General features: G+C 39.2%; 1 protein-coding gene across 1 annotated transcript in view; it reads right to left on the bottom strand.

The window, feature by feature from the left end:
• Positions 1 to 6,630: 6,630 nt before the first annotated feature.
• Positions 6,631 to 27,158, bottom strand: part of LOC137757177 (hypoxanthine-guanine phosphoribosyltransferase) — a 33,135-nt gene continuing 12,607 nt past the window's right edge. Inside the window, exons 4-9 of the mRNA XM_068533810.1 lie at positions 16,951 to 17,016; positions 13,614 to 13,631; positions 11,447 to 11,529; positions 8,063 to 8,109; positions 7,838 to 7,914; positions 6,631 to 7,321 (exon numbers count right to left, since the gene is read on the bottom strand). Coding sequence (XP_068389911.1) covers positions 7,274 to 7,321; positions 7,838 to 7,914; positions 8,063 to 8,109; positions 11,447 to 11,529; positions 13,614 to 13,631; positions 16,951 to 17,016 — 339 coding nt within the window. The 3' untranslated portion in view covers positions 6,631 to 7,273. The remainder of the gene's footprint in view (positions 7,322 to 7,837; positions 7,915 to 8,062; positions 8,110 to 11,446; positions 11,530 to 13,613; positions 13,632 to 16,950; positions 17,017 to 27,158) is intronic.

The following is a 27,158-nucleotide window of genomic DNA, read 5'->3' as shown; positions in this document are numbered from 1 at the left end:
ATATGTCACCTTGGACAAGTTCCTTCCACTCTCTGGGGGCTCAGCTCCCTCATCTAAGAAAATGGGGGGAATAAGACTGCCTACTACCTCAGCGGGTTGTTGTGAACAGGAATGAAGCAATGCGTGCAAAGTGCCTACATGCAGTAAGCGCTCGGTAAACATGTAACTGCCATTAACAACAAGCAGGATGACCCTCACAGGGTGGGAGGGAAAAGCAGTGGAAAGTAGGGGTAACGGGGACAGGACAGCAGGAACGAGGAGGGAACAACCTCTCTCTGAGCAGACTTTTTTGTATAGCCCTGACTCTCATTATGTTTCGCCATAATAAGTAATTATAACTAGGATATGGGAGCCAGGGGCCTACATGAAATATAAACACTAACAAATGAATCAAATTGCTCTACAGGTGAATAACACAAAGTCATTTTGGAAAACAGCATTTTGATTGGATACTGTAAGGCTTACGACAAAGATCTGTCCACAAATACTGGACTCTAGTTAATAAATCTGTTACAGACATATGTAACTACTTTATGATACTAGGGTCGAACAAACTAGTGAATCAAGCCACATTCTCACTGTCAAAGAAAAAAAGTTTACGAATAAGGAAAAGGGGAAGGCTAGGGTGATTCCTGTGGTGGGGATGAGAATGGAGACAATAGCCTTATGGAAATAAACATACCGATGTCTCCACTCTCATCCATACCACAGAATTCATTCTAGCCCAGATACAGAAGTAGATATAGATGTGTGTGTACATGGGTTAGTATGCATGCTTATATTTCCTAGCTCTGTCCACTGGGAGGACCTAGAAGCAAGGACACCCCAACAGTCATAAGCACACCTGGCACTCAGATCTTTGTTTCTAACACCATTGTCCAATAAAGGAATCAGGGCTCCTTGAAGTAATGGCTGATTCCAGACCGCGGCAGGGAAAACCCAAGGTGAACCCCGTAATGTCCTATGGTGCCAGGAAATAGGCAAGTGCTTGAAAAGGGGTGGGGCTAATGGGAAGGTGCATGGCAAATGTTCTGGGGGAAACATGTGCAATATAAATGAACCTGTGATTTATGTTCAAAGCTCTCAAATACTGTCATAATGAAAGAAAAAAAAATGTTAGGAAAAGAAGTTCTACTGAAAAGCTACCAAGTTTGAATGAAAGTCACTTCAGTCATGAGTCATAATGGGGAAGCTCGTTATGAAGTACACTCACGCTGTATAAAGAGAAAACTTGAAACTTAATTTGACAGTTTTTATCGGTAATGCTTGAAGTTACAAATAATAATGAAAAAACAATTAAAAAATCATTACTCTTTCAAGTGAAGTATCTATAAAATTCACATTTCAAAATGGCAAAGAGCACACACAACCCTTCATGCCAGAAAGTTATTCTGTCTGAAGCTGCCCACAGGATCATAAAATAAGCCAGCAGAAAACCTTGAAGATCACATTAGAGGAACTCTGTAATCATCTTTGAAAATGCTTCCCAGTGCCAGAGGAAGTCAGTTTACATTCTTAAAGATCAGTTATGATCTCAAAAAAGCTCTTTAATGTACAAGTCATTTGGAATTATTACCTTCAATGAGCTTAATATTTTCCTCTATGCTCTCGGTGTATTAGTTTCCACATAAGAGGTAGGCGCCAAGGTTAAGTGCCAAAGAACTAAGAGCCAGGTTCTGGAATAAGATTGCCTAGGTTCGAATTCCTCATCTGCCACTTCTTGCTGTGTGATCCTGGGCAAATTATGCAACCTCTCCGGGCTTGCATTTCTTCATATGTAAAATTGGGATGATTAAAACAACCCACTCCACCTCATAGGGGTTATCATAAGAATTCAGAAGTGCTTAGTATGGTTCCATTGCATATGGTGATAATTCAATTAATGATTAATAATAAATAGGGTTTTGGGGTTTTTTGTTCGTTTGTTTTGCTCAACCTGAGAATAAGTCTTGCTTCCCATTCTAGGTAATTCAGATATAATTTTTAAATATTTTATTTGCTTTTTAACGTTCTATCATTTATTCAACAAATACTTATCGAGCACTGTACTTTGCCAGGCATTCTTGTAGGTGTCTGGGATATAGCAGTGAACAAGACTGTCCCAGTCCTGCCCTCATGGAGCTGATGGTCTACTAGGGGGAGACAGCTGATAAGTAGAGAAATAAAGGTGCTTGTCAGGGAACAGCTCTGCCATGCACGTCCCCACATAGGCCATGAGGACAAGGTCAACTGCAGTCCGACCCAAGTCTCAGACGAACGCCCTGTGATGACCCTCCCAGGAACATGGTAAACAGCCACGTGAGGAGCCGTCGGGAGGCCACTGGTCACCCACCTCCCGATCTTGTGGGGGCTGCCATGAGGCAGTTTCTGGTCCGCCTCCTTGGTTTGCAAAAGGCGTGGGGCTTCCAACCTTGCCGCCCCACTGAGGGTACAGCTGCGGGCTATACAGTCACTTAGTTGGAGTACGGAGCCGACTCCTCCAAGACAGCGCAAGCCACCACTTGTGTCATCTGTCTTCCCTGTTTTGGTATCATCCTGTGGGACTGGGGATGCAACAAGTGGACAAAATGCTGATCTTGCCTATGCTGCTAAGTAATAAACTCTCTGCATCAGCCTTGGGCTTTGTTTCCTCTGCACCTGAATCGATGGCAGAGTTGCGAGTCCAACCTAGCAGCTGTGGCAGTAGTTGCCATTTAGGAACTGCCTGACCACTTGACAGAGCTAAGGACCACAAGGAAACTAAAACAGAGGTAATGTAATGGAGAGCGACTTTGAGGCTATTAGGGAGACCAGGGAAGTGTTCACCAAGGTGATACGTGAGCCAGACCGGCTGATCTGGGGGAACCGAGTGATAGGCGGAAGGAACACCACGTGTGAAGTGAACTGAGACAGGAGGCAGAGGATAAATGAAGTTAGACCAGCAGGCAGAGGCTAGTTTACACATGGGCTTGCAGGCCTGAGGACAGCTTGAGTTTTCAAGTGTTACGGAGGCAAGTGATATACAGTTGACCCTTGAACAACACGGGGGTCAGGGGAGTAGTCAAAAATCTGTGTAGAACTTGTTAGTTCCAAGTGCGCAGATTCAACCCACGGCAGAGCATGCAGCGCCGTGGGTATTTATTGTAATATTCAATACATCTGTGTATAAGTGGCCCGCGCAGGTCAACATCATGTTATTCAAGGGCCAACTGTAATCTGATTTATATTTTTTTTGAAGATCATCATGCAGAGAAAGAAAATAAAAACAAAACACACACACAAGAATGAAAAAAAGATGACCCAAACTGCAGTGCAGGGGCTGACCGAGAGGGGCGAGCACGGAAGTAGGGCGCAGCGGCGGCCGAGCGCTCTGGCGAAGGATGCTTGTCATGCAGCCAGGGTGCCTGGAGCAGCGAGGTGGGGAAGAGTAGATTATCCACCCTTGTAGGAGTTTGGCTTTTACTCGGAAACTGGGAGCCACAAGAAGGATTTGAGCCCAAAAGTGACTCAACCTAATATTTTAACTAGGATCACTTAGGCTGCTGCGTTGACAGACTGTGTGTGTGTCGGTCAGGGGGAAGGGGGACAAGAATGGAAGCTGCTATGGCCATAATCCAGGGAAGAAATGATGACCCATTTGTCCACGGCAGCCTTCCCTCCACGAATTTGACAACTGAACCTGAGACTGTCTCCTCTGTGAAATGTGCTTACAATAGATAAAAATAATGTATATAAAGCACTGTAGCACAGCATCTGACACATATTAAACCTATTAAATAGTAGGTATTATACTGGCTTTGCCAGTTTTACTCCTAAATCCTCTGCACCCACTTTCAGAACAGCTCTTAGAGGTTCTTGTGCCTTTAAAAACGCAAATAAAACCTTATCACTATCTACTTAAAAACACTGAAGTGCCTTCCGTCTGTGGAATGCAGAAAATCCACCCTCCTGGTCACCGCCTACCAGGTAGGTGGTCCATGGTCTGGCCCTGGCCTTCCTCTCCAGTCTCAGGGCCTGCCCCTCTCCTTGCTCGCAGACACTCTGGCCTTCCTTCTCTCCCTCCAACACCTCGGATGGCTTGTCACCATCTCAGTGCCTTTTGCATTTGCTGTTCCTACCATGAGAACTTTCTACTCCAATGCTTCATGCGGCTGGTTTCTCTCCCATTCAATCGCAGCTCAACCATGACCTTCCCTGGCCGCCTTATCTAACATATGGCACCCACCCCTCATCCCCCAGTCCCCGGCACATTGCTGTTTTAGGTCCTTTACAACCTGCCACTATTGGAAATTATTTTGTTTACTGCCCCTTTCCCCAACTAGAATGAAATCTTCACGAAACCAGGAACCTTGCCCATCTTCCCCAGCACCTAGCACAGAGCGGATGCTCAGTGTATTTCTAGGATCTCAAATGCAGGGAAGGACATTAACTGATTAACTTTCCAAGCTAAAGAATTAAGGCAGTAGCCCAGGTTATCTATAAATCTTTTATACATGGAATTAAAATGGGGACCTAACTATATTTACAGGTATAATACATACAATATTCTAAGCATTCACAAAATGGGAACATATGAAGGGTTTGACACATGAATTTTCCAGGTTCCTAAGGTTTGCTTCTTCTTTAAGCACCAACATTCCCCTGGATGGTAATACTCCTAGAACAGGGTCCATGTTGCCCTAGCTCCTAAAATCAAGCAAATGAAATTTCATTTTCCTTTCCTTATGAACATCCCTCTTGTAAGGGGTTGTAATGAAAGAGCAGCCCTGAGGGATTACTGAAGTGTGACGTTTATGACCATTTGCGCCAATCCTCAATGACTACACGGCCCCAGAAGGCTACAGCTTTTTTCTTTTGAATACTTTTCCTCTACCTTGACAGACTGCTATCCTACAAATTACTGCTATTCCTGTCAGTATCTCCCCTCCCCTCCCTTATAAACGGACTATATCTGATCTGTTGAAAATTGGTTAAAGAAATAAAATTGTTAGAACTGTATGCCCCAAAAGCAGGTTAAGTCAAGTCTGCCTGCACAATATTCTTAAAAGTGTGTGAGCTTCAGCAGGCCTTTCCTTCCTGGCTGTTACCTGGGTTTCTTGCTGGGTTTGTCAACCAGCTAAAACAGAACCACAAACTAAAGAGTCTGCACACGTCAGAAGGGGAAACAGTTCAGCTTCTTCATGATATTGTACCAACAATCAGACCGATCTTGGTTTAATCCCTGACACTTAACCAGCCATGCACCTATCTTCTCGAAACATTCATTTTTCTCAGCAGCGACTTATGTTTATGGAGCACTTGCTAAGCCCCAGGCCGCTGTCGTGTTGCACCCGTACTTTCCCATATAAGGAATCCTTACAGGAAGCCTGTGAAGGAGACAGCATTATCCCCATGAATCAGTTGAGAAAACAGGTTCCAAAGTTAAGTAACTCAATGTCACATAGCTAATAAGCAATGGTCAGGACAGTCTAACCCCGAACTCTTAGCTATTCATTCATTCAACAGCCACCATCTGAGCTGCTACTATCTTTGAGGCACTAGGTATACACCTCAGTGAACAAGACAGATAGAAATTCCTGCCCTCCTTTATTTTATACATAGTAGTTTGAACCTCTTAATCTCCTCCCCTTATCATGCCCCTCCTCCCTTCCCTCTATACTACAATGAAATGAAGAAATTCTTGCCCTCCTTATATGGAGCGTACATTCTAGAGGACGTGAAAGGAAGAGACAAACAGTGAGCAACAAATACAAGTGTAAATTATACTGCATGTTATTAGATTATACCACTCAAAATTGCCAACTGCCAACTATATTGACCTACAAAAATGGTAATTTCATACGGTTCGACCTAAGAGAAGGTGGCAAGTGCAACTGAAAAGAGGAGGGTGAGGAGGGTCCGCAGTTGGAGGCAGGGCGCAGTGGTAAGTAGGGCAGCCCGGGAGAGCCCAGTGAGGTGGCGTGCTGAGGACACTACACGCACACGGGGTAACGCCCACCTCGGCCTCAGAGGTCACGAAGATCAAATGAGATAACAAAAGTGAAAACTTTTTGTAAACTAGGAAGTTCTAGGACTATAACAAATTATTATTTAGTATCATTTAAAGTTCCCTGTTCTGCTGCTGGGAATTACAGCAAACTTTTTAAGGCATAAATATAGTTGGATGGCCTGCAAGGTTACTAGTTCATACCTTACCTGGAGCAGAGAAGCAAGGAAGGGTTTTGGCTTAAAACTTTTCTTCCTGCTCCCAGAAAACAAAAGGTTTTGTTGTTGTTCTTTAGTCGATAGAGTATTCTCTACCCAAAGAAGGTAACAGTGTATGTATGAAAAACTGCTGAACTGCAAGTGAGGTTGCGATCGAAGCAATTTAACAGAATTCCAAGAGAGAGCCATGTTATTTTAGCATCGGAAAATGTAATAAACTATATACCACGTGTCTAAAATCTGAGGTCTCTGAAGTAGGTAAGAATCTCACTAGCTCCACCAACCCATTCTACCAGATAACCATTATTTGCTGTGCTTGGTAAAGATTACAATTAAACTAGCTACTAAAATTTAACAGACAAGGAAAAGGTAACCAACAGAAAACTACACTAGGTTAATTTGTAGAGAAATAACAGGCATGCATAGTTTCTTTTAAAGAGACAGCCTTTATTTTAAGGATTTTTACATTGAAGACTTCAAAAAGTGGTAGGTTTTTAGAACTTATTTACCTGTATTTAAAAGGAACTGTTGACAAAGATTCGCCAGAAATAATCTGAACAAGCGGGAAAATACAGTTAATACTACTGAAACCTACTAAAATAACTCCAGGACATATGGTTTATCCAACATAACGATACCTCTAAATGCTGTCACTGATATGAAACTGACTGCTTCTTTTCTAAACACACAGTGGTATAACTAACAATATTCAATCACTTCTGTTCTTTCCTGAATATATAAAAATTAAAATACCAATTAGAAAACTAATATATTCTCCTCTTTCAATGTTTCTTACAGATACAATTTCAATATTTTCATTCAATAGTGGTGTGGTTTAAGAGATTTTTCATTCACAAGTCAAACAACAATCCACCCAAAGGGAACTGATAGTCTATAGGCTCATAGTGCAAATAAAGAGTTCGGGAATGCAGCAACTGACCTTTCTAAAATACAAAACGGATAAAATTCTTAGAAGATACATGCAATAAGCTCTACTAAGCAGCTGGCCACAGAACTAGAACATCTGATAATTTTCCTGGTGACTTCAATGGGACTCCAGATGTTTCCAAACTCAACTTGAACTCTCATCTTAGGCTTTGTATTTTGCTTTTCCAGTTTCGCTAATGACACAAACATGCTATAAAATAAAAATCCAGAGATTCACATTAGAAAAGTATACTGTGAAGTGAAAGGCGAGAACAGTACTTGGCATGTCTTCTATGAACAGTATTCTGCTGCAGGGGTTTTTACAAAACAAACGGCCTTCCTCATCTTCCTCACCCGCGTTCACAAACGCGTTCTTGGCACTCCTGCTTCCAGAGGAGGTGGTGGGTATTTGAAGGAGAGTGAATTAAAAGACTTAAACTAGTTCATTTCTCGCTTACTTATGAGCACATCTATCATCTGAAATAATAATGGGACAGTTACTGTATATTAAACCTGTTCAACTGTTTAGCCAGCAAGAAGTGTTACCCTAGCCTGGCCAAGTTCCAGCTTTAAGGACGTCTGTACTTGACTACAGCTTTATGTGACTAATGGGAACCATCAGTCTGTTCAAATTATGAGGTGCTGGAAAGAGAAAACAATTCTTCCCTTTTATAAATTTTTATATGGGTTCTGAAAAATGAGAATGAGGAAAAGAAGCATTACTTACATTCAAATCCCTGAAGTATTCATTATAGTCAAGGGCATATCCTACAACAAACTTGTCTGGAATTTCAAATCCAACAACTAAAAAGAATCACATCATTTAGATACAGAAAACATCACTTCCAAATCTAATACGTGCAAACATTCTCTAAAGTGACTCTAAGCCATTTCATATAAAACTTGTTGGGTTAAAGCTGGTTAAATGATTGACAAAAAGTATTTCACTTACAGTCTGGTCTATATCCAACACTTCGCGGGGTCCTTTTCACCAGCAAGCTGTTAATTATAAAATGTGACATGTGACACACGGAGACACTGCAGGGCATTACAAAAGAGAATATTCATGTTCTGCAACACGGTTTCATGTGCAGTTTAGCATACTATGTATGGTCAGTTTTAACAAACCCAAAGAAACACTATGAAATGGAGAGAGCTAAATCACAGGGCTCCCTGGGCAGGGGTAGCAATGAGTTCACACTACAGATGAGGCCCTTGACTGATCTTCACCTGGAACACGATGGACTGTTCTGAGAGCTGCCCCCTGACTACCCACACGCCCATCAAAGGGCAGCTACTTGGGGAGGATGAACAGGTGGGGAATGCCAACGAGCAAAGATGACAAGTAAAGGCTTTCAGTCCAAAATCCCTGGAAAACAATCCCTAAGCCACAAATGGTGTGGGAGAGGTGAGCATCACCTTTCAAGACTTTTAGTAAATAGCTTACAAAGAGGAATATTAGCCTAAAAAAGAACTAGCATGCTAAAGGAGCTAGTATTTGTTTTTGAGAGCAGAAGCTGCAGGTAGGATGCGTCAACTCTAACGAAAGCTAATTTCATAATCCAAGTGCTGCCTGCTGAAATTTTTCAGCCATTAAAAAACCTGTAATGGTGCTCTGAAAGCCTTTACAAATGATAAGGGCAGTCCCAATAAAACTTAAGATTTCATAACTTCCTAGATAAGTATATTAAAAGGGCTGGAAAGGACCTAAAGTGATTCTCAACCTTAGCTGCACATTGGAATCACGTGGGAACCTTAAAAAATATATAACAAAACTCAGATACCCAGGCCATACCCCTCACCAATTACATCAGAATCGCTGGGGATGGGACACAGATGTAGGTGATGTTTTGTTTTTTAAACTCTCAGATGATACCAGTGTGCAGCCCGAGTTGAGAGCACTGGCCTAAGCCTTAGCCCCCAAGGGCCCATAGTCCAGGCAAGTCCCTTGAGATTCTCCTTCCAGTAATTAGAGGACACACTTGGACTCGGGTTCCATTTAGAAAGAAAATAACAAACCAATCACAGCAAAACCCCCTCCATCTACCTGAACTCATTCAGGAACAATCCAAAAAAGGTATCATTAAACTCAGTGCAAGCTGTACTAAGAGTTCAGGGGAACTCGGCACCTCATATTCCTATAGATCTCAATGAATTATTTTAAAATAATTGCAGATTCATAGGAAGTAGCCAAAAAAAAAAAAGCACAGGGAGTGCCCATGCGCCCTCTCTCCGGTTTCCTCCAGTGAACATGTCACATAACTGTAGTAGATTACCACAACCAGGACATGGACGTTGGTGGACCGACCTTATCCGAATTTCATCAGCTTTCTGTGCTCATGTTTATGTGTGTAATTCTATGCAATCGTATCACACGTGTGGATTCGTGTAACCACCACCACAATCAGGATACAGAACTTTCCATCACGCACGGCTTTCTCTTGCTACCTCTTTATTTATAGCCACAGCCACCCACCACCCCCTAACCCCTGGCAACCACTAATCTGTTCTCCACTTCTATCATTCTGTCACTTTAAGAAGGTTGTATAAATGGGATCATACAGTATTTACCCTTTTGAGGTTGGCTTTTATTGGCACCGTTCCTTTGAGGCTCCTCCAGGTCGTGTGCATCAGCAGTTTGTTCCTTTTTAGTGCTGAGTAGGATTCCATGGTAGGGTGGACCACAGTTTGTTTAACCAGTCACCTACCAAAGGACATTGTGGCTCTTTCCAGTTTGGGGCTATTGCAAATGAAGCTGCCATGAACATTCACACACGGGTTTTTGCGCGGATGTAAGTTCTCATTTCTCTGGGAGAAATGCCCGGAGTGCAGCTGCTGGAGTTGTATGGCAGTTACAGGTTTAGTTTCGTAAGAAACTGCCAAACTGTTTTCCAAAGTGGCTGCAGCATTTGACATGCCTGTCAGTTAATGGTTTTTAATTTTTAATTTAACTTTTAAGTTAAAAAGCTTTCTAGTCATTCTTAACCCTGCTTTGCACTTAATCTTTTTAGGTATAAAGCACAGATACACATACACTACATAAATAGCTACACAATATATCTGTGATATTAAATTTAATGGCAAGGAAGAGATTAGGAAAAGAAGGTTGAGAAACAACCCACTTGGGCCACAGCCCCATCACTAATGACCCTCCACACCTCCAGCTACAGGAAATATCTCTCTCATGAGGCAGTCTATCTCAGTTTCACAGCATATTCCAGGAAAGAGGCACACAAGAATATCTGGAGGAGTATATGCCACAGTAGGTTGACATTTAAAACCCTGAAAGCATGTAGAGAAATAAGCAAGTGCACTGATTGGTCTGCAGGAAACTGCTTAGTGCCCTAGAATGCATCATTTCTACACTCTCATCATGCCTGTCCCAAATCCATTTAAAGTAAAACCTCACTGATGATATACTGGCACCAGCTATCAGAAAAGCCCCAAAGGACAAACTGCTGACACACGACTCAGTAGAAGGCTTACTCTGATTCAAAGATGTTCGACAAATACTTTGATCCTTTAAAAGGGGTTTATAAAAACCAGTTAATCGTTTAGGAAAAAAAAGTTAGATCACTATCTGACCCCTACATAAAAACTGCAGATTGGTCAAAAATTTTTAAAAAAAGAAAAAAAAAACCCAAAACACCCAGGGACGTCACCTGACAAAAAAAATAGTAAGGCATGAACTCTGAGCCAGGTTGCCTGGGTTCAAATTTTACCTCTATAGTGATCCAGCTCTGTGCCTCTGGATAATTCCCTATGCCTTGGTATCCCCATCTGTGAAGTGGGAATAATAGTCTACCTCTGAGTTGCTGGGGAGTGAAACTATAATTAGGGATAAACACAAGTAGAACTAATAAGTCAAACAGCATAGGTAGGACCAGGAAGTGAGGTTGGCTTAGAAGAAAGGAAGCAGGCATTGTACATTTTCAATGTGGCTACAAAACAAGATGCAGCACACGGGACCACTACATCACTCAATTCCAGGAGCTCAGGATCTCCAGGGCCCACTCCTTCCGACCACCTCCTAACCCGTCTTTGGGATCCTTGGTCTCAGTTTTGCAAAGAGGCCCCAAACCCTCTGCCATGCTACCCAGGACAAGTTTGATATCATTATTAGATTGGTGAAAAACCAAATATTAATAACATTGGGCAATAAGGCGACTGTACTGAAAGGCTTTAACACATGACAAATTATTTACAAAGGACACTTACTGAGTCTTATTTGAGATTATATTACTTTTTGAAGATAAGAAAATTTACCCTTACAAAGAAGCAATTAATCTTTTTACAAATGAAGAAAGTATCCTATGTCAAAATGTTGTATACATACCTTGCAACCTTGACCATCTTTGGATTATGCTGCTTGACCAAGGAAAGCAAGGTTTGCATGGTTTTGCCAGTGTCAATTATATCCTTTAAAAAAAGAAGAGACATTTAAATGGTAAATAAAACCATCGTACCTTTAAATTCAGTCATTACATAAACACAAAAAAACAAAATCCCATATATAACTGGAATAATGCCATTTTTTTTTTCTGGTGCAGTGATTCTCACCACAATTCATACTGAGATATTCTGGAATGTGTAAGTCATCTGGCTCTCAGCAAGCAGTAGGAATGCCAGTCCTCAGGGCTGGATTTTATAGGCACCAAGAGATCAATGACAGCTAATTTAAATATATATATGCAAGTATGTACACACATATTTTATTAGAGAGTTGTGGTGCTGCCCTTCATTATAAAAGATATTAGATTTTTTTTATAAACTCAAGATCAGGATGCTCCAACTCTCAGATGCAGGTGGTTGAGAGACCACACCAAGAAACACTGCTTTATACCATCTTAAAAGTATCCAAAGTATTAAAGTTTTACCATGTAGAATTACTTTACATGAAAGTGAATCTTAGCTATTTAGTCAAAAGTAGGACATTATTCAAAACAAACCTATCTCTAATTGGGAAAACATTTCTTAAACCATAACCCTAATGCTCTTCAATGAAAATATTCTCTACAGATGGTATAAAGCAGCGTTCACAAAGTGGGGCTGTAAGTCATCAGAGACATCAGGGCTGGGGATTTGTGAAAAATGCAGATTTCTGGGCTGTGGTAGACAGAATTCTGATGGCCCCCAGGACTCCTGCCCCCTGGTGCACACACTCAGAATAATCCCCCACTCCCTGAGTGTGAGTGGGACTTGCGAAATGATGGGGTTGTCAGTAGGTTGTGTTACACAAGACAGCTGTAGCAGCCTGGAGAGAGATTCTGCTGGTTTTGAAGAAGTCAGCTGTCAATATGAGAGGGCCATGTGCCAGGACATGAGGACAGCCTAGCAAGAAAACGGGGCCCTCAGTCCTGCAACCACAGGAACTCAGTTCTGCCAACAACCTGAATGAATTTGGAAGAGTACCATGAGTCACAGGTGAGATAGGAACCCCAGCCTTGATTCAGCCTGATGAGACCTGGGGCAGAGGACCCAGCTACCCTGTATTCGAGTTCTGACCCCTGAAAACTGAGATAATCAGCGTGTGTTGTTTTAAGCTGCTCAGTCTGTGGTAATTTGTTAGGCGGCATTACCCCAGACAAAATGAAGCAATCTGAAGTGGAATTAGTGAATCTGCATTTTTAAAAACGCAACCAGTTCCCAGGGATACTCATGTACACAAACCCTGTGAAAAAAAAGAGTGTTATTTGTTTATTTTTTAATCTATAAGCTGAAGTTTCTAAAAACCTTGGTAACAACAAAAAATGAATCCGGGGTTACTGTTGCTCTTAAGCCTTACACCATCTTACATAAAAGAGTAAGAACTCATTCTATTGGTGGGAATATAAAGTACTTTGATGAGTAATTTGGCAACAGTAGTAAAATTGAAAATGTACAAATTCTAAAACCCAGTCATTCCACTTCTAAGTGCCTGTATCCAGAGGGAGCTCACACACGTGCACACAGGACAACGCAAAAGGATGCTCTTAGCAGCCCTGTTGTAGTAAGAAAAATTGGAAGCAAACTCCCCATTTGTAGGGCAATAAATAGGTTGATTTGTACATTGAAATGCTATGAAGGATTTTAAGGTGAACTAACTCTGTATGTTTCAACATGAATAACCTCAAAACCAATTTTGAGTGAGAATAACAAGCTGCAAGAGAGAATATATACAGTGTAGCACTAGATAAATTATCAAAAAATATATTTTGTATATGGTTATATACATGCAATAGAAGCATAAAAAGCATGGATGGGAATGATATGTGTAACTTTAAAAGGAACAAAAAAATTTCAAGCCAAAAAGAGAGGGGTAAGAAATATATCAAAATGTTTCCACTATCCAGTAAAAGTAAATTACTAAATATTTCTTAGAAAAAAAACAATCTCACTCCCTTATAACACAAGCCCACCATTAAAACTGATGAAAAGGAATTTCTTTCCCTGGGTTACCTTTAGGACTGTGCATACCAAGTTAGAAAATCATAAACACTATATTAAATGTATGTAAAACTTACTTCAACAATCAAGACATTCTGGAAGAAAAAGAGAAATGAAAATCAGTACAATGAATCAGACAGTGTTTCCAATTATAATTCAAGTCACATCATAACAAACTCTAAGGATTTATCCAAATTCTTGCTTTAAGCTACTTTACTATATCGAACCCTGATTTAAACAAATGGGCCATCTGTTGGGATTTGGAACTCTTTAATATAAAATTTTCACTGCAATGGAATTTTTAAAAATAAAATTTGACCCATATGTTCATTTTTTAAGAGTTTTCATTACTTAAACAGAGGTCTAATCTTGGGCAAGTCACGAAATTTCTCTGGGCCTCAGTTTCCCATGTGGAAAATGAGGGACTTCAACTAATACGTGTATTCCAACTCTAACATTCAAAACTATAATTTGTACAATAACTCCAAAATCATGCATTTAACTTATCATATGGAATCCAATTCAAAACGCATTTTCTCAGTAGGCTGAAATTGATCTGCATTTTCTGGATGTGTTCATATTCTTGGACTAAACTAAAAGATACCAATGCTTCCTCCCACCATAAACCCTTAACCCAATTTCTACGTCTCAGAATTTTATAGCTGTTAGAACCCTTAGAGAAAATACTGTCCAACAATTACCTCCGAGGTAGAGAAGAGTCCTATATCTATTCTTGGGAATGAGGTAGCATTTCACATACTGGTTACAAGAAGATTCGTGTTATATTGCTTATTTGTAGTTCTCATTTCTCTATCACATACCTACAAGCATCAGAATTTTAATGTTCTATATACTCTTCTAAGTCAGTGGTTATCAAGGTAGGGCACACAAGATCCACTGGGTTGAAAGAAAGAAATATGAGAACTTTTTTTAAACCTCACCTTATGTAATCTATAATTTTATAACTGCATGCATTTTATAATATACATTATATTACTACCATAGTTCATATGCAATTTACTCCTTTCCTCATATCACAACTAATTTCTCTCTTTTCAAAAGATATTGTAACCTAAATCTTTAGGAAAACTGAATATACAGTTGATGCTTGAACAACAAGGGGACTAGGGACACTGACCCTTCACACAGTTGAAAATCCACATATAACTTTACAGTCGGCCCTCCATATCCACAGTTTCTCCGTATTCACAGATTCAACCAGCCACAGATCGTGTAGTAGTGTAGTAAGGATTTATTGAAAAAAATTTGCATATAAGTGGACCCACATAGCTCAAACCCATGTTGTTCAAGGGCCAACTGTAATCAATTAATGGACCAATAATTGTTTCACCACCTACCATGTGGTTCTTTCTCAGCATTTTCTCTAGCCCAGCTAGCACATCTGAAGGACAACATTTTCCCATCAGTAACTTTGGCTCACTGATGCAGCAATTTGCACCATGGGATGGAATTACAGTTTGAAAAGAGCATTGAATTATGAGACAGAGAAACTGGATTCTAGTCTTGCCTCTAATACTAAGTAGCTGCAAAACCTTGTCTAAATCATAATCAAAGACTTTTAGTACTATGAGGCTGAGAGATTAAATATTTGCCACACAAAATTGCAGTACCCAGAGTATGATGTCATTACTGTTTAAAAAATAAAAGAATGAGAATTGCTACCGTTACTGAGAGCTTATTTTACATCAAATAGCTACATCCTTACTTAATAAATGAAAAAAATGAGGCTCAGAGGTCAAATGACTTGCCTAAAGTCATAAAAATAGTCAAGTGGTAGAGGATAGATTTGAAGAGGGGTTTTCAGGGTCCAAAGCCCATATTCTCAACCATAAGTGGAAAAAAGGGGAAAACTATTCATATATATATGTATCTGCACACACACGGTATCCGCCAGAGATAAACTGAAATAGAAAGTCTAAATAACTCATAATCTTACCACCAAGAAACAACCTCACCCAACTTCTGCGTCTTGTTTTTTTTCCACAATAAATGTGCTTACTGTGACTATCATGAAAAGAAAGTTATTTTAGAAGCAGAGACCTTTTAAGATCACAGAGCTATGTAGTGGGACAGAGCCATTAGGTGGGAAAGGCAAGGTCAAATGGAATCACAGAAAGCTTTGAAGGCTAGGTCCCTTCCAGCACTAAAAACTGATTATAGGAGTAAGGGCTTCAAATGACTTCTAAATATGGGCAAAGCACGCTGAAAGGGAAGGAGGATAGGTCTGGCAGGAAGGGAAAAGAGTCAACAGATTATAATTTCTCCTTTGAAGTTTTCAAAAGATGTTGAGGAAGACAACATTAGTTTGGCATGACCCTGATATGGGACCATAGAATTTGACACAAGTGTTGCATGTTAAAGTTGCCTTACAGATACTCAGTGAAGTAAGCTATAAACATTAAAATCTAAAAACCAGAGGAAGGAAAGGGCTTTGGAGCCAGATAGACCTGCATTTAAATTCAAGCTCTACCACTTAACTGGCAGTGTGACTTTGGACAAGTCCTTCAACCTTGCTGAGTCTTAGTCTCCTGATCTGTAAAATGGGGATGATAATATCTACCTCACGAGGAGTCTTGTGAAGCTTCTATGAGATTATGCCTTTATATTTGGCACTGTGTCTATAAGCAAAAAAGTAACTGGCAGCTGAAAAAAAATAGCATTCCATCATTTATCACTGGTTACTCAAAAATCATTTCAGTGTATCTGAAGAATAATATTGTAAATATTCAAGTATTTTAATAGCTCTATTATCTCAGCGAAATGTCTATGCTGGAAGAATTTTGATGTATTTTAAACTCTTTTTGGGGATTCCTTAAAATAACAGTATGTTTGAACATACTAAGTGTTCTAACTACCAGAAACTGTTTTAAGAGCTCTACATGCATTATATCAGTCAATCCCCTTAACTCACTGAGATGACTGCCAGTAGCATCATATGGGAGATGAGAGGTTAAATAACCTGTCCAAGGTCACATAGCTAGGAGGTACTGAGCCAGGCTTTGAATCAAAGCTCTCCAGCTCTAGAACCCATACTTTCAGTCACTACATTATACTGTTTCTCTATCTTTTAAGAAACTATGTGCTGTCTATTTTTAAAAAGAAGACTGTCCTTTCCCCCATATATTCTTTTGAAGGATCCCAAATTAGATCCCCACAGAAGCATACCAGCAGTACTTGGCAACACAGACTTGATGTTTAATGTTGGATTTTGCTGCCTCTTTGCTATATGACCTAGAGAAAGATACCTAACTTAGGTTGTTTCCAAGGGTTAAATAACCCTTGTTTGAGTGCATAAATAACTATCTAAACTGCCTCTTGGTGATGGATTGAAAGCACAGTGTTACTAATTGACTCGGTATGGAATGTTCTTTTCTTCCCCTTCAAGATACATACCTTTCCGGTTAAAGTTGAGAGATCATCTCCACCAATTACTTTTATGTCACCTGTTGACTGGTCATTCTAGTTAAAAAAAAAAAAAAGATAAATATATATGTATATCTTTCCATGTATACACACACATTTCAAATTATCAAATGGGAACTAGAAGATTTAAGAAGTTAGCTATCTAATGTCATAGCATTATGATTTTCTAAATGATACAAACTGTAAGAATTATGTTTCTAGAAATGAATGACTAGGTAACTTTCAACTGAGATTAGTAAAAATTAAGAAGTTCTAATTGGCCATTACTGATTTGATGCTTCGAAGAGTCCTAAAAATGGGGTACACCCATTTTCGAGTGGGCAGTGTTACAGAGGCCGCCCATCTTCAGTCTCAGTAATTTCTGAACCACGAAAGAGGTTATTAGCATGACAGGTGTCTGGTTCTGGCCCTGGACCATTCCCATGAGTCAATCAAGTTGTAGGGTCTCATCTATATCACACTCGACTCCAAAGATATTTCCCTCAAAAGTCTAGCTCAGGCCCAGGTCATCTTCAGCACAGTCTGGGAAATCAGGTCTGATCAGTAGTCCTTTAAAGCATACCTCTTAGGCTCCCAGTTTTATGCTATCACAGAATCTAGTAGAAACCCTTAAAAGAGTTTCAAAAGGGAATGCTCCACACCCACTGTAGTTGGTGGTGATAATGATCATAATTTGGCTGTGCTGGATTCAAGACAGAAAACTGGAGTGAAAGAGCAGGTGAATGAAACAGCTTAGACTTGCCCTACCAGAGAGCAAACCATACCAAAGCTGTGGCAATTACAATGGTGCTGTACCAGCACAATAACAGACAAAGAGATCAAGGAACAGAATAGAGCCCAGAAACAGACCCAGAAATATATGAGGATTTAGTATATGATAAAGATGGTATTTCAAGTCAGTAAGAAAAAGATGAATTATTCAATAAATGGTGTTTCATCAACTAGTAATCCATTTGGGAAAAAAATAAAGTATGATCCCTACCTCACAGCATACACAAAAATAAATTCCAGATGGATTAAAATCTAAACGTAAAAAATAAAGCCATAAGCAGACAAGAAGAAAACGTAGAATATTTTCACATTCTCAGAAAGGTAAAAACTTAGGCATGACACGAACCCAAACTGAAAGAAAAGATCTGTAACGAGTATTTCTATTATACACCGCGCTCCAACAATAAGAATCCAATAGAGAAATGGAGAATGAACACAAACAGGTAATTCACAGAAAAGAATGTCATAACATATAAAATGATATCTGAGAAACAAATACTCAAACAACATGATTCTCCTGTTCACCCATTCACACTGGCAAAACTTAAGCCTGATGATATATATTTTGGCAAGAGTGACAGGAAACAAGCACTCTTGTTGTTGGTGAGAGTATAAATCAGTACACTGTCCTTTGAAAAAGATATAGCCATACCTATTAAAATTGTAAACACGCATGCCATTTGCCCCAGCAATCCCACTTCCAGGAATCAAAGCTACAAAAACACAAGTGTGCAAAGGTACATACAAGGATGTTCATTGTATCAACTGTTATAAAAAACAAAAATTGGAGACAACCAGCATGTCTATTAACAGGGAACTATTTAAATTAAGTTCATCCACACAATGTAATACTGTGGAGCTATTAAAAAGAATCTGATAGTCTATACACACTGACATGAACAATGGTAACTAAAAACACCAAGTTACAGAGCAATGTGTTGCCTACGAAACCATTTCTGTTCAGCATTTTTAAAAAGCTTATAACCGCAATTACCTCTGAGTAGTGAGAAGGGATAAGAAGACTTTCTACTTTTATATACAGGCATTCCTCAGATATTTCGGGTTTGGTTGCAGATCATCACGATAAAGTGAGTGTCACAATACAGCAAGTCACACGAATTTTTTGGTTTCCCAGTGGACATAAAAGTTATGTTTGCACTGTCCTGTAGTCTATTAAGTGTGCAATAATAGCATTATGTCTAAAAACACAATGTACAATACCTTAATTTAAAAATACTTTATTGCTAAAAAATGCTATTGTTTATATGTGTAATCTAAAAAAATGGTACAAACGAACCTACTTACAAAACAGAAACAGAGTTACAGATGTAGAAAACAAACATGGTTACCAGGGGGAAAGGGGCGGGGATAAATTGGGAGATTGGGATTGACATACACACACTACTATATATAAAATAGATAACTAATAAGGACCTACTGTATGGCACAAAGAACTCTACTCAATATTCTGTAATGGCCTATATGGGAAAAGAATCTAAAAAAGAGTGGATATATGTATATGTATGACTGATTCTCTTTGTTGTACAGCAAAAACTAACGCAACATTGTAAATCAACTATACTCCAATAAAAATTAATGTAAAAATAAAATAAAATAGTGACATCAAATACTGTGGAGGATGCAGAGAAAGTGGATCACTTATACTTTGTTTATGTGAATGTAGAATGGTACAGCCACTCTGGAAAACATTTCAGCAGTTTCTTTAAAAATAAAACATGAAACTATGGTAAAACCCCACCCCACCCCAAATAAATAAATAGATAGATAAAAAATAAAAATGCTAACCATCATGTGAGCCTTCAGCGAGTCTTAATCTTTTTGTAATGGTAACATCAAAGATCACTAATCACAGATCACCATAACAAATATAATAATAATGAAAAAGTTTGACCTATTGCGAGAATTACCAAAATGTGACACAGAGACACAAAGAGAGCAAGTGCTGCTGGAAAAATGGCATCAATAGACTTGCTTGACACAAAACTGCCACAAACCTTCAATTTATAAAAAATGCAGTATCTGCAAAGCACAATAAAGCGAAGTGCAACACGGACTCCCCTGGTGGTCCAGTGGTTAAGAATCCATCTTGCAATGCAGAGGACACCAGTTCGAGCCCTGGTTGGGGAGCTAAGATCCCACATGCCGCAGGGCAACTAAGCCCGTGTGCCACAACTACAGAGCCCATGCACTGCGAAAGATCCTGCATGCCACAACTAAGACCCAACACAGCCAAAAAATAAATATTAAAAAAAAATTATTTAAAAAAAAGTGAAGCGCAATAAAACGAGGTGTGCCTGTACTTCTATTTTTGTCATACACTTCTATATATGTGTCCGTATTTTATGGAGTGTTATTTTTGAAAAACACAAATGGGCCAACAGTATACAGTGTTGCAAACTAAACGTAAGATACATAAGTATGACTACCAATATCAAAAAACTCTTGCATATTACTTCTCATCTTAAGGAAATTTCGGACACCTCTTATTCTAACTAACTTAAAACCTAGAGTTTCAAAGACAGAGAATTAATAGCAAAAAAAAAACAAAAACAAAAAACTGCATGAAACCTGAAGCTTTCAATGAGAGCGAATCACAGTAGTAAACGATTTACACAGTAAATCAAGTTAAATAGCGACATCTTCTGTATAAATTCGGTATTACAGTCGACTTCAATTGACCCTTTTCTACAGAGAAAAGGAGTAAAGATCTGAGAACTGAAAAGTATGGAAAAAACCCTGTGCTCCAAAGGCGATGGTGATAGGGTAAGAGACAAGAGAACTCCAAGCACGCAAGACACTGCTGCTGCACTAGATCTAAATCTCCATATTTCTGTTCGCCCCAAGGGTTTTAGCTTCGAGGCTCCTTTTTCTGGAAACACAGCCACCTTTTAAACGAAGGGTAATACAGAAGATTCATTTAAGAAAAATGTTACAGTCCACTGTGCTAGAATACAGGTATAAGTGCCCAAATTGCATACAAATGGCACCCATGAATCAATTACCCCACCAGAGGATTTTCCCTTGCTCCCTCCCTTCCTGTCTATGACAAGCTTCCCACTGTATCCCTGCTGCATTTCATTACTGAGTGACTCTTATGTGCTTCATCTTTAAGGAGATGATGGGACTGGCATGGCAGAGCCCAATCTGTCCTTAACTCAGAATGTCACTGTCAACTACATAAAATCCCCAGAGAAGCTCTTTGGGTCTACCAAATACATACCCTCAGTGTCTGTGTTTCCATTTTATCTACCTTTTCTCGAGTCTACGTGAAAAAAAGAGAAGGGAAATCGGAAGGAACTTTCTTATTTGTCTATCCCTAAAAATTTTGCAAACCTCCAGGTAGCAACAAGAACTGAAGCTTGGTATAGGAAAAGAAGAGAGAAAGCTGTGTGAAAACACGTGAATGAGTGGGCTGCAAAAGAACGGCTTGGAACAAACAGGTTGAGACCATAAGAGAATGCAGAGAGGTTAATCACCGAAACCGGGCTCCCAAGGGGGTGAGACTAGGAGTATCACTGAGGTAGGAAGTCCAGCCTGAGCACTTAGTGGCTTAGCAATATGTGGCTTCCTTTTTGCAGTGAACTTCAGATCATTCCTTAGGACCCTAGAATGGAGTTACGGGGAAACAACTGTTCCTTCTACATCCAGCTAGGTCCCAAGTCCACCACACTCAATCATATTTTCTCTTCACATCATAATTTCAACCATCCTCTGTGTCCTTTAACTGTTTTCCTGTACCCTGATCAAATATCAACAAAAGTGAGAATATTAGAATCATAAACGTTTAGAGGTAGACTGCAACTCAGATGAAAAACGGCAGATATCCAATTTTCTAAAAATATATGCAGAACATAATAAGTCTGGAAGGATATACGCCCAGGTAATAAGTCAATTTATTTACCTGTTATTTTAAACTTAAAATGTTGCTTTAAAGGAAAAAGAAGCTATTATCAGTTTTAAAAATGATGCTGATGAAGCAGGGCCCTTATAGATCATCTAATCCTGCACTATCCAATATAATAACCACTAACCACATTATTTAAAATTAAATAAAACTAAAAATTCAGGGACTTCCCTGGGGGTCCAGTGGTTACGAATCCGCGCTTCCACTGCAGAGGGCATGGGTTCAATCCCTGGTCGGGAAACTAAGATTCAACATGCCACGCAGTGTGGCAAAAAAAAAAACAAAAAAAACAAAACCAGATCCTCTGTTGCACGAGATATATTTCACAGCCTCACAGTCACATGTGGCTAGTGGCTCTGTACTAGACAACACAGACACAGAACATTTCCATCATCACAGAAAGTTCTGTTGGTCAGCATTGCTCTAAACACATCAAAGATCTCATTTAGTACAACAGGGTACCAGAAAAGATTGAAATGTTAGTGCTGATATTTAATATCTGGTATTTTCAAGTACACTGTTTTCAAACCTTCAGAAGTTATTGCATCCTGTCTTCTTGCTTTTCATTCCATGTCTGGTTTGGGACTAGGATCTGATAAACATGTTCAAAAGAATCACTCTTCATGGCCTAAAAGACAGTACCTTGCATACAACAGGTAGTAATATGTTTGCTGAGTGAATTAATCAATTTCCTTAATTTTTAAAACTTTGTTTATGTATGTATGTATGTATGTATGTATGTATGTATGTATGGCTGTGTTGGGTCTTCGTTGCTGCACGCGGGCTTTCTCTAGTTGCGGCGAGCGGGGGCTACTCTTCGTTGCAGTGCACGGGCCTCTCATTGAAGTGGCTTCTCTTGTTGCGGAGCACGGGCTCTAGGCGTGCGGGCTTCAGTAGTTGTGGCACGCAGGCTTAGTAGTTGTGGCTCACGGGCTCTAGAGCGCAGGCTCAGTAGTTGTGGCCCATGGGCTTAGCTGCTCCACGGCATGTGGGATCTTTCCAGACCAGGGCTCGAACCCGTGCCTCCTGCATTGGCAGGCGGATCCTTAACCACTGCGCCGCCAGGGAAGTCCCTCCTTAATTTTTTTAAAAAATAGAAGTTGTGGGGCTTCCCTGGTGGCGCAGTGGTTGAGAGTCTGCCTGCCAATGCAGGGGACACGGGTTCGAGCCCTGGTCTGGGAGGATCCCACATGCCGCAGAGCGGCTAGGCCCGTGAGCCACGACTACTGAGCCTGCGCGTCTGGAGCCCGTGCTCCGCAACAAGAGAGGCCGCGACAGTGAGAGGGCCGCGCACCGCGATGAAGAGTGGACCCCGCTCGCTGGAACTGGAGAAAGCCCTCGCACAGAAACGAAGTCCCAACACACCCAAAAATAAATAAATTAATTAATTAAAAGGAAAGGAGGGGGGAAATTGATAAATGAAGATTAGTGTTACTATACGTATACAAATACATATTATATACATGTATCAAAAAAAAAAATAGACGTTGTGGTTTCATGGGGCCAAACCTGACCACTACCTTCATGTTCTACTAATCAGGGTGCTTACATAAAACCTAAGTTGTCCAACAAGGACTACATCACAGTGAAAATCCACAGGCAAGAGTTAGAAAGTATACTTTTGACCCTAGTTCTGTTAGCGTTTCCTTATACCATGGACAGTACACATCCCCATTCCTGCCAATTTAAACTGAACAAATTCTTTTCTCCATCCACGTCTATGGTCTTAGTTCAATAAGCAGGAGAAAGGCATAAATCACTTCACTTTCTTTATATATATATATATATAAATAGATAGATTTACAGAAGATAAGCTTTAGACTATCTAGTGTCAACATCAAAGTGGTACGTTTACATTTAACTTCAACTGTTCTGGAGAAAAAGCATACCTTAAAGCAATTGACTAAATACATACAGAGAAAAGTGTCAGACCAAAAGCTACTGACCTCTTCTTAGAAGAGACACTTTAAGAAACTACTCCAATATTTTCTGCATTTTTCTTCAACAAGCTCACTCAAAAAGTCAGCTTCTTACAAATAACAAATTGCTATCAAGTAATTTGTACCTTTGATATACTAAACAGATAGCCTAATCAAGCTACTAATCAAGTGACTTCCAAGATTAAGACTGAAACTTATAGCTTTATGAACCTTGACCCTAACTGAGGAAAAATCCCGTAACTGGCAAAATGAATTGTTTGCATGCAAAACTTCTGAAGAAATAACAGGAAGCCCATATTAGAGGATCCAAGTCAGTTAAAAGTTTTCCCAAATAAGACTCTCAGTTCTGCACAGAATTAAAGGCTTGTGTTCAAATTGAAGACCTGTATGATCCTGGGCAAGTCACTTAATCCCTCTGCCCCTCATTGTTCTCAAATGTACATGGAGATAATAATTCATAACTCAGAAGTTTTCTGCAAGATTTAAAATCCTAAGAAGAGGGACTTCCCTGGTGGCGCAGTGGTTAAGACTCTGCACTCCTAATGCAGGGGGCCTGGGTTCGATCCCTGGCCCGGGAACTAGATCCCACATGCATGCCACAACTAAGGAGCCCACCTGCTGCAACTAAAACCCGACACAACCAAATAAATAAATAAATAAATATTTTAAAAATAATAATAATGAAAAATAAATAAAATAAAATTCTAAGAAGAATTTCATTTTAACGTAAGCCATTTAGTCTGGACACACCATAAATCAGGTTAATTTCTCCTTTGCTTAGGGTCCACAAAAAATATTCCCACAAAAAATTTACTTGTCGGACAACTTTCCCTCTCAAGACTTCCTCATTTTTTTTTTAATTAAACTATTTTAGTAAAAAAAAAAAAAAATTTCACTGCAAAATTGAACTCACAACAGAGAAAATACATTTGCACACTTATCAACTGTTTCTTTTTTTAGTATCACAGAGCCTTAGGGATAGAAAAGTCATTGAATATATAGTACTACATTTTATTGTTCTAAGATGTACACTCACATTTTAATACCCCTGAAACTGACATATTACAATCGACAGCAACTTACAACAATAACTGACAGCGTCTTCTTTCTTAGCAGTACAAAAAATACTGGTAAATCTTAAAATCAGTGCTATCTAAGATTTAAGGAAACATGGTATTTGGAATCCCCAGGCAATTTGTCAACTAGGCGCTAAGCAAATAAAATTCTGCCTAGCTACTCTAAGAGTATGTAAACTATAATGTGAGTGTGTATACACAGAGAGAAAATTCTTCAAAATATTAGAAATAAAAGTGGTAGTGGAATTTAGGGTGACTTAATTCCTTTATAATTTTCCGTGGTTGTATGTTCTTTATAATAAACATGTATTTTTTAATCGGAAAAATACAATTTTCATTCTGAAGAAAAACTAGATGGGGTGTGTTAATATTATTATGACTATATATTCTGGGAACATTTAATAGTTCATGGAGCATTTCTATAGGATCAGTACAGATCAGTTAATGTTTAATTCACTGTTTCAAACTGGTCAAGATCAACATGTAAAACTGCATTAACATCAATGTTACTGATGCTGCAAACAATTTTAAATTCCCATTTTATGATTATATCAAATTAAATTGCCTGGTTTTTTATAGGCACATGGGAATATCTTCCACAACAAGCTGATGAATTATTAAATAGGGTAGAAACGTTACTTCAAATCAACAGAAAGTATATGGTTTTCCTAATTTGTATTGTTTAGTAGTAAATCTACACAGAATTTCACATAAAACAGAACAGATATTTTTTTCTCTACGTGAAAATTTACCTAAATGTTTGCTTTAATCATGTTGAAGGTTCCAACACTTTTTATCAGTTGAGGAGTTCAGCTTAACACTCCTCTAAGATCTGAAACTAATAGGAAAAAAACTAGGACTTCCCTGGCAGTCCAGTGGTTAAGACTCCACGCTTCCACTGCAGGGGGCACAGGTTCGAGCCCTGGTTGGGGAACTAAGATCCTGCATGCCACGCAGCGTGGCCAAAAACAAACAAACAAAAAAATAAAAATAAAAAACAACTAATAGGAAAAAAACTAAAAGTAGAAAATGGAATTAAAATGTCAAAGTGTTTCTACCGCTTCAAAATTGCTCTATAACTATAAAATACTCTTAAAAAGAAAATATTGAACTCCTCTCAGTTTTTTAATGAGCTTTCTTTTCAAAGAAAGAACATTCTGCACAAGTCCCCAGAGCAATGAAGTATAAGTCATAAAGTAACAAAATTGATTTTTATGTGTACATGTTGGGGGCGGGGGGGCGGTGCTTAAGAAGACCAAACAGAGAAATCACACCCTGGACTGTAAGCCCATGTTTTGCCTCTAAGCAACAACATATTAAAGTCTGGGCAGCTATACTGCCTAGAATTAAATCTTAGTGTAAATCAGCAAAATAAATAACTTCTGTTGAGTAAAAATCCAAATTTTGTATTTAAGCAAGTCTTTAATTCAAGTGAGACTTTGACAAGTTAAAAGGAGCTTATGAGTATGAAGTAATATCATGACATATGAGCACAAAGGGTTTTAACAGGATAGGGAAAATGTCTATGATAATACTTAAATGGCTGTCCAATCACCCACAGGACTGATGAAAATGGCAAAAAGGTCAAAGACTTGGGTCAAATAGATGATTAACGAAGAGAATGGAGGCTGAAAGTTAAATGTAGATAAGTGGTCTTATTCTCAATGAAAATGTAAACATAAGCCAAGTTTCTACAAAGATGCACTACAATACTGATTCATGAAAGAGCAAAGATCAGACATTCATTCTAATCCTTGAAGAAGCTAGGAAAAATCCTATTTTTAAGGAAAACAGTAACTCTCGGGAACTACAATGACAACACGCAACCAGAAAAAAAGCAACACTATGAAGTAATAAAAATCAAACATTCACACGATCAAAGAAATTGTGGATGATGAAATTCATGTGTAAAGATGACATGGATTTTGGTTCACCCCACAAGTGTCAATATTCTGAAGCATCTGAGATTGTGTGACACAGACAGAGCGACTGTGACTCAAAAGTGGTCTTTTAAATGTGCTAATGCTCTCGCTCCGTTCGCGCTTTCTAAGAGACAACCGTTGCCCCACCTTATTACGCACACCTAACTCCAAATACGACTCCCCCGCAAGTCAATCTAGCTCCAGAGAGGACATCTGCCACCAGTAAGTACAGTCAAAAGAGTATATCCCCCAAGTCCCAAGAGCAATTCCGAAAACGGGTTTTTCAAAATCCAAAACAAAACAAAACTAAACTAAACCAAAGGAACCTTTAAAATAAGTATAGGTGACTAGTTTGAAAAAGACAATATTCACTTGTATATACAGTACTAGGGAATATATCAGAAAATCTCACTCTAACCAAGTAAAATGAACATGTAAGTGCAGTTTGCAGAGCTTCAAAAACATACAGGAAAACCTACAGTTGCCATCGGTTTTTTTGTTTTGTTTTGTTTTTTATTTCAGCAAAACACAGTCCTTCACGTCA

This window comes from Eschrichtius robustus, chromosome X, assembly GCF_028021215.1.
Source record: "Eschrichtius robustus isolate mEscRob2 chromosome X, mEscRob2.pri, whole genome shotgun sequence".
Taxonomy (NCBI): Eukaryota; Metazoa; Chordata; class Mammalia; order Artiodactyla; family Eschrichtiidae; genus Eschrichtius; species Eschrichtius robustus.
This window is presented reverse-complemented; position numbering and strand designations above follow the sequence as displayed.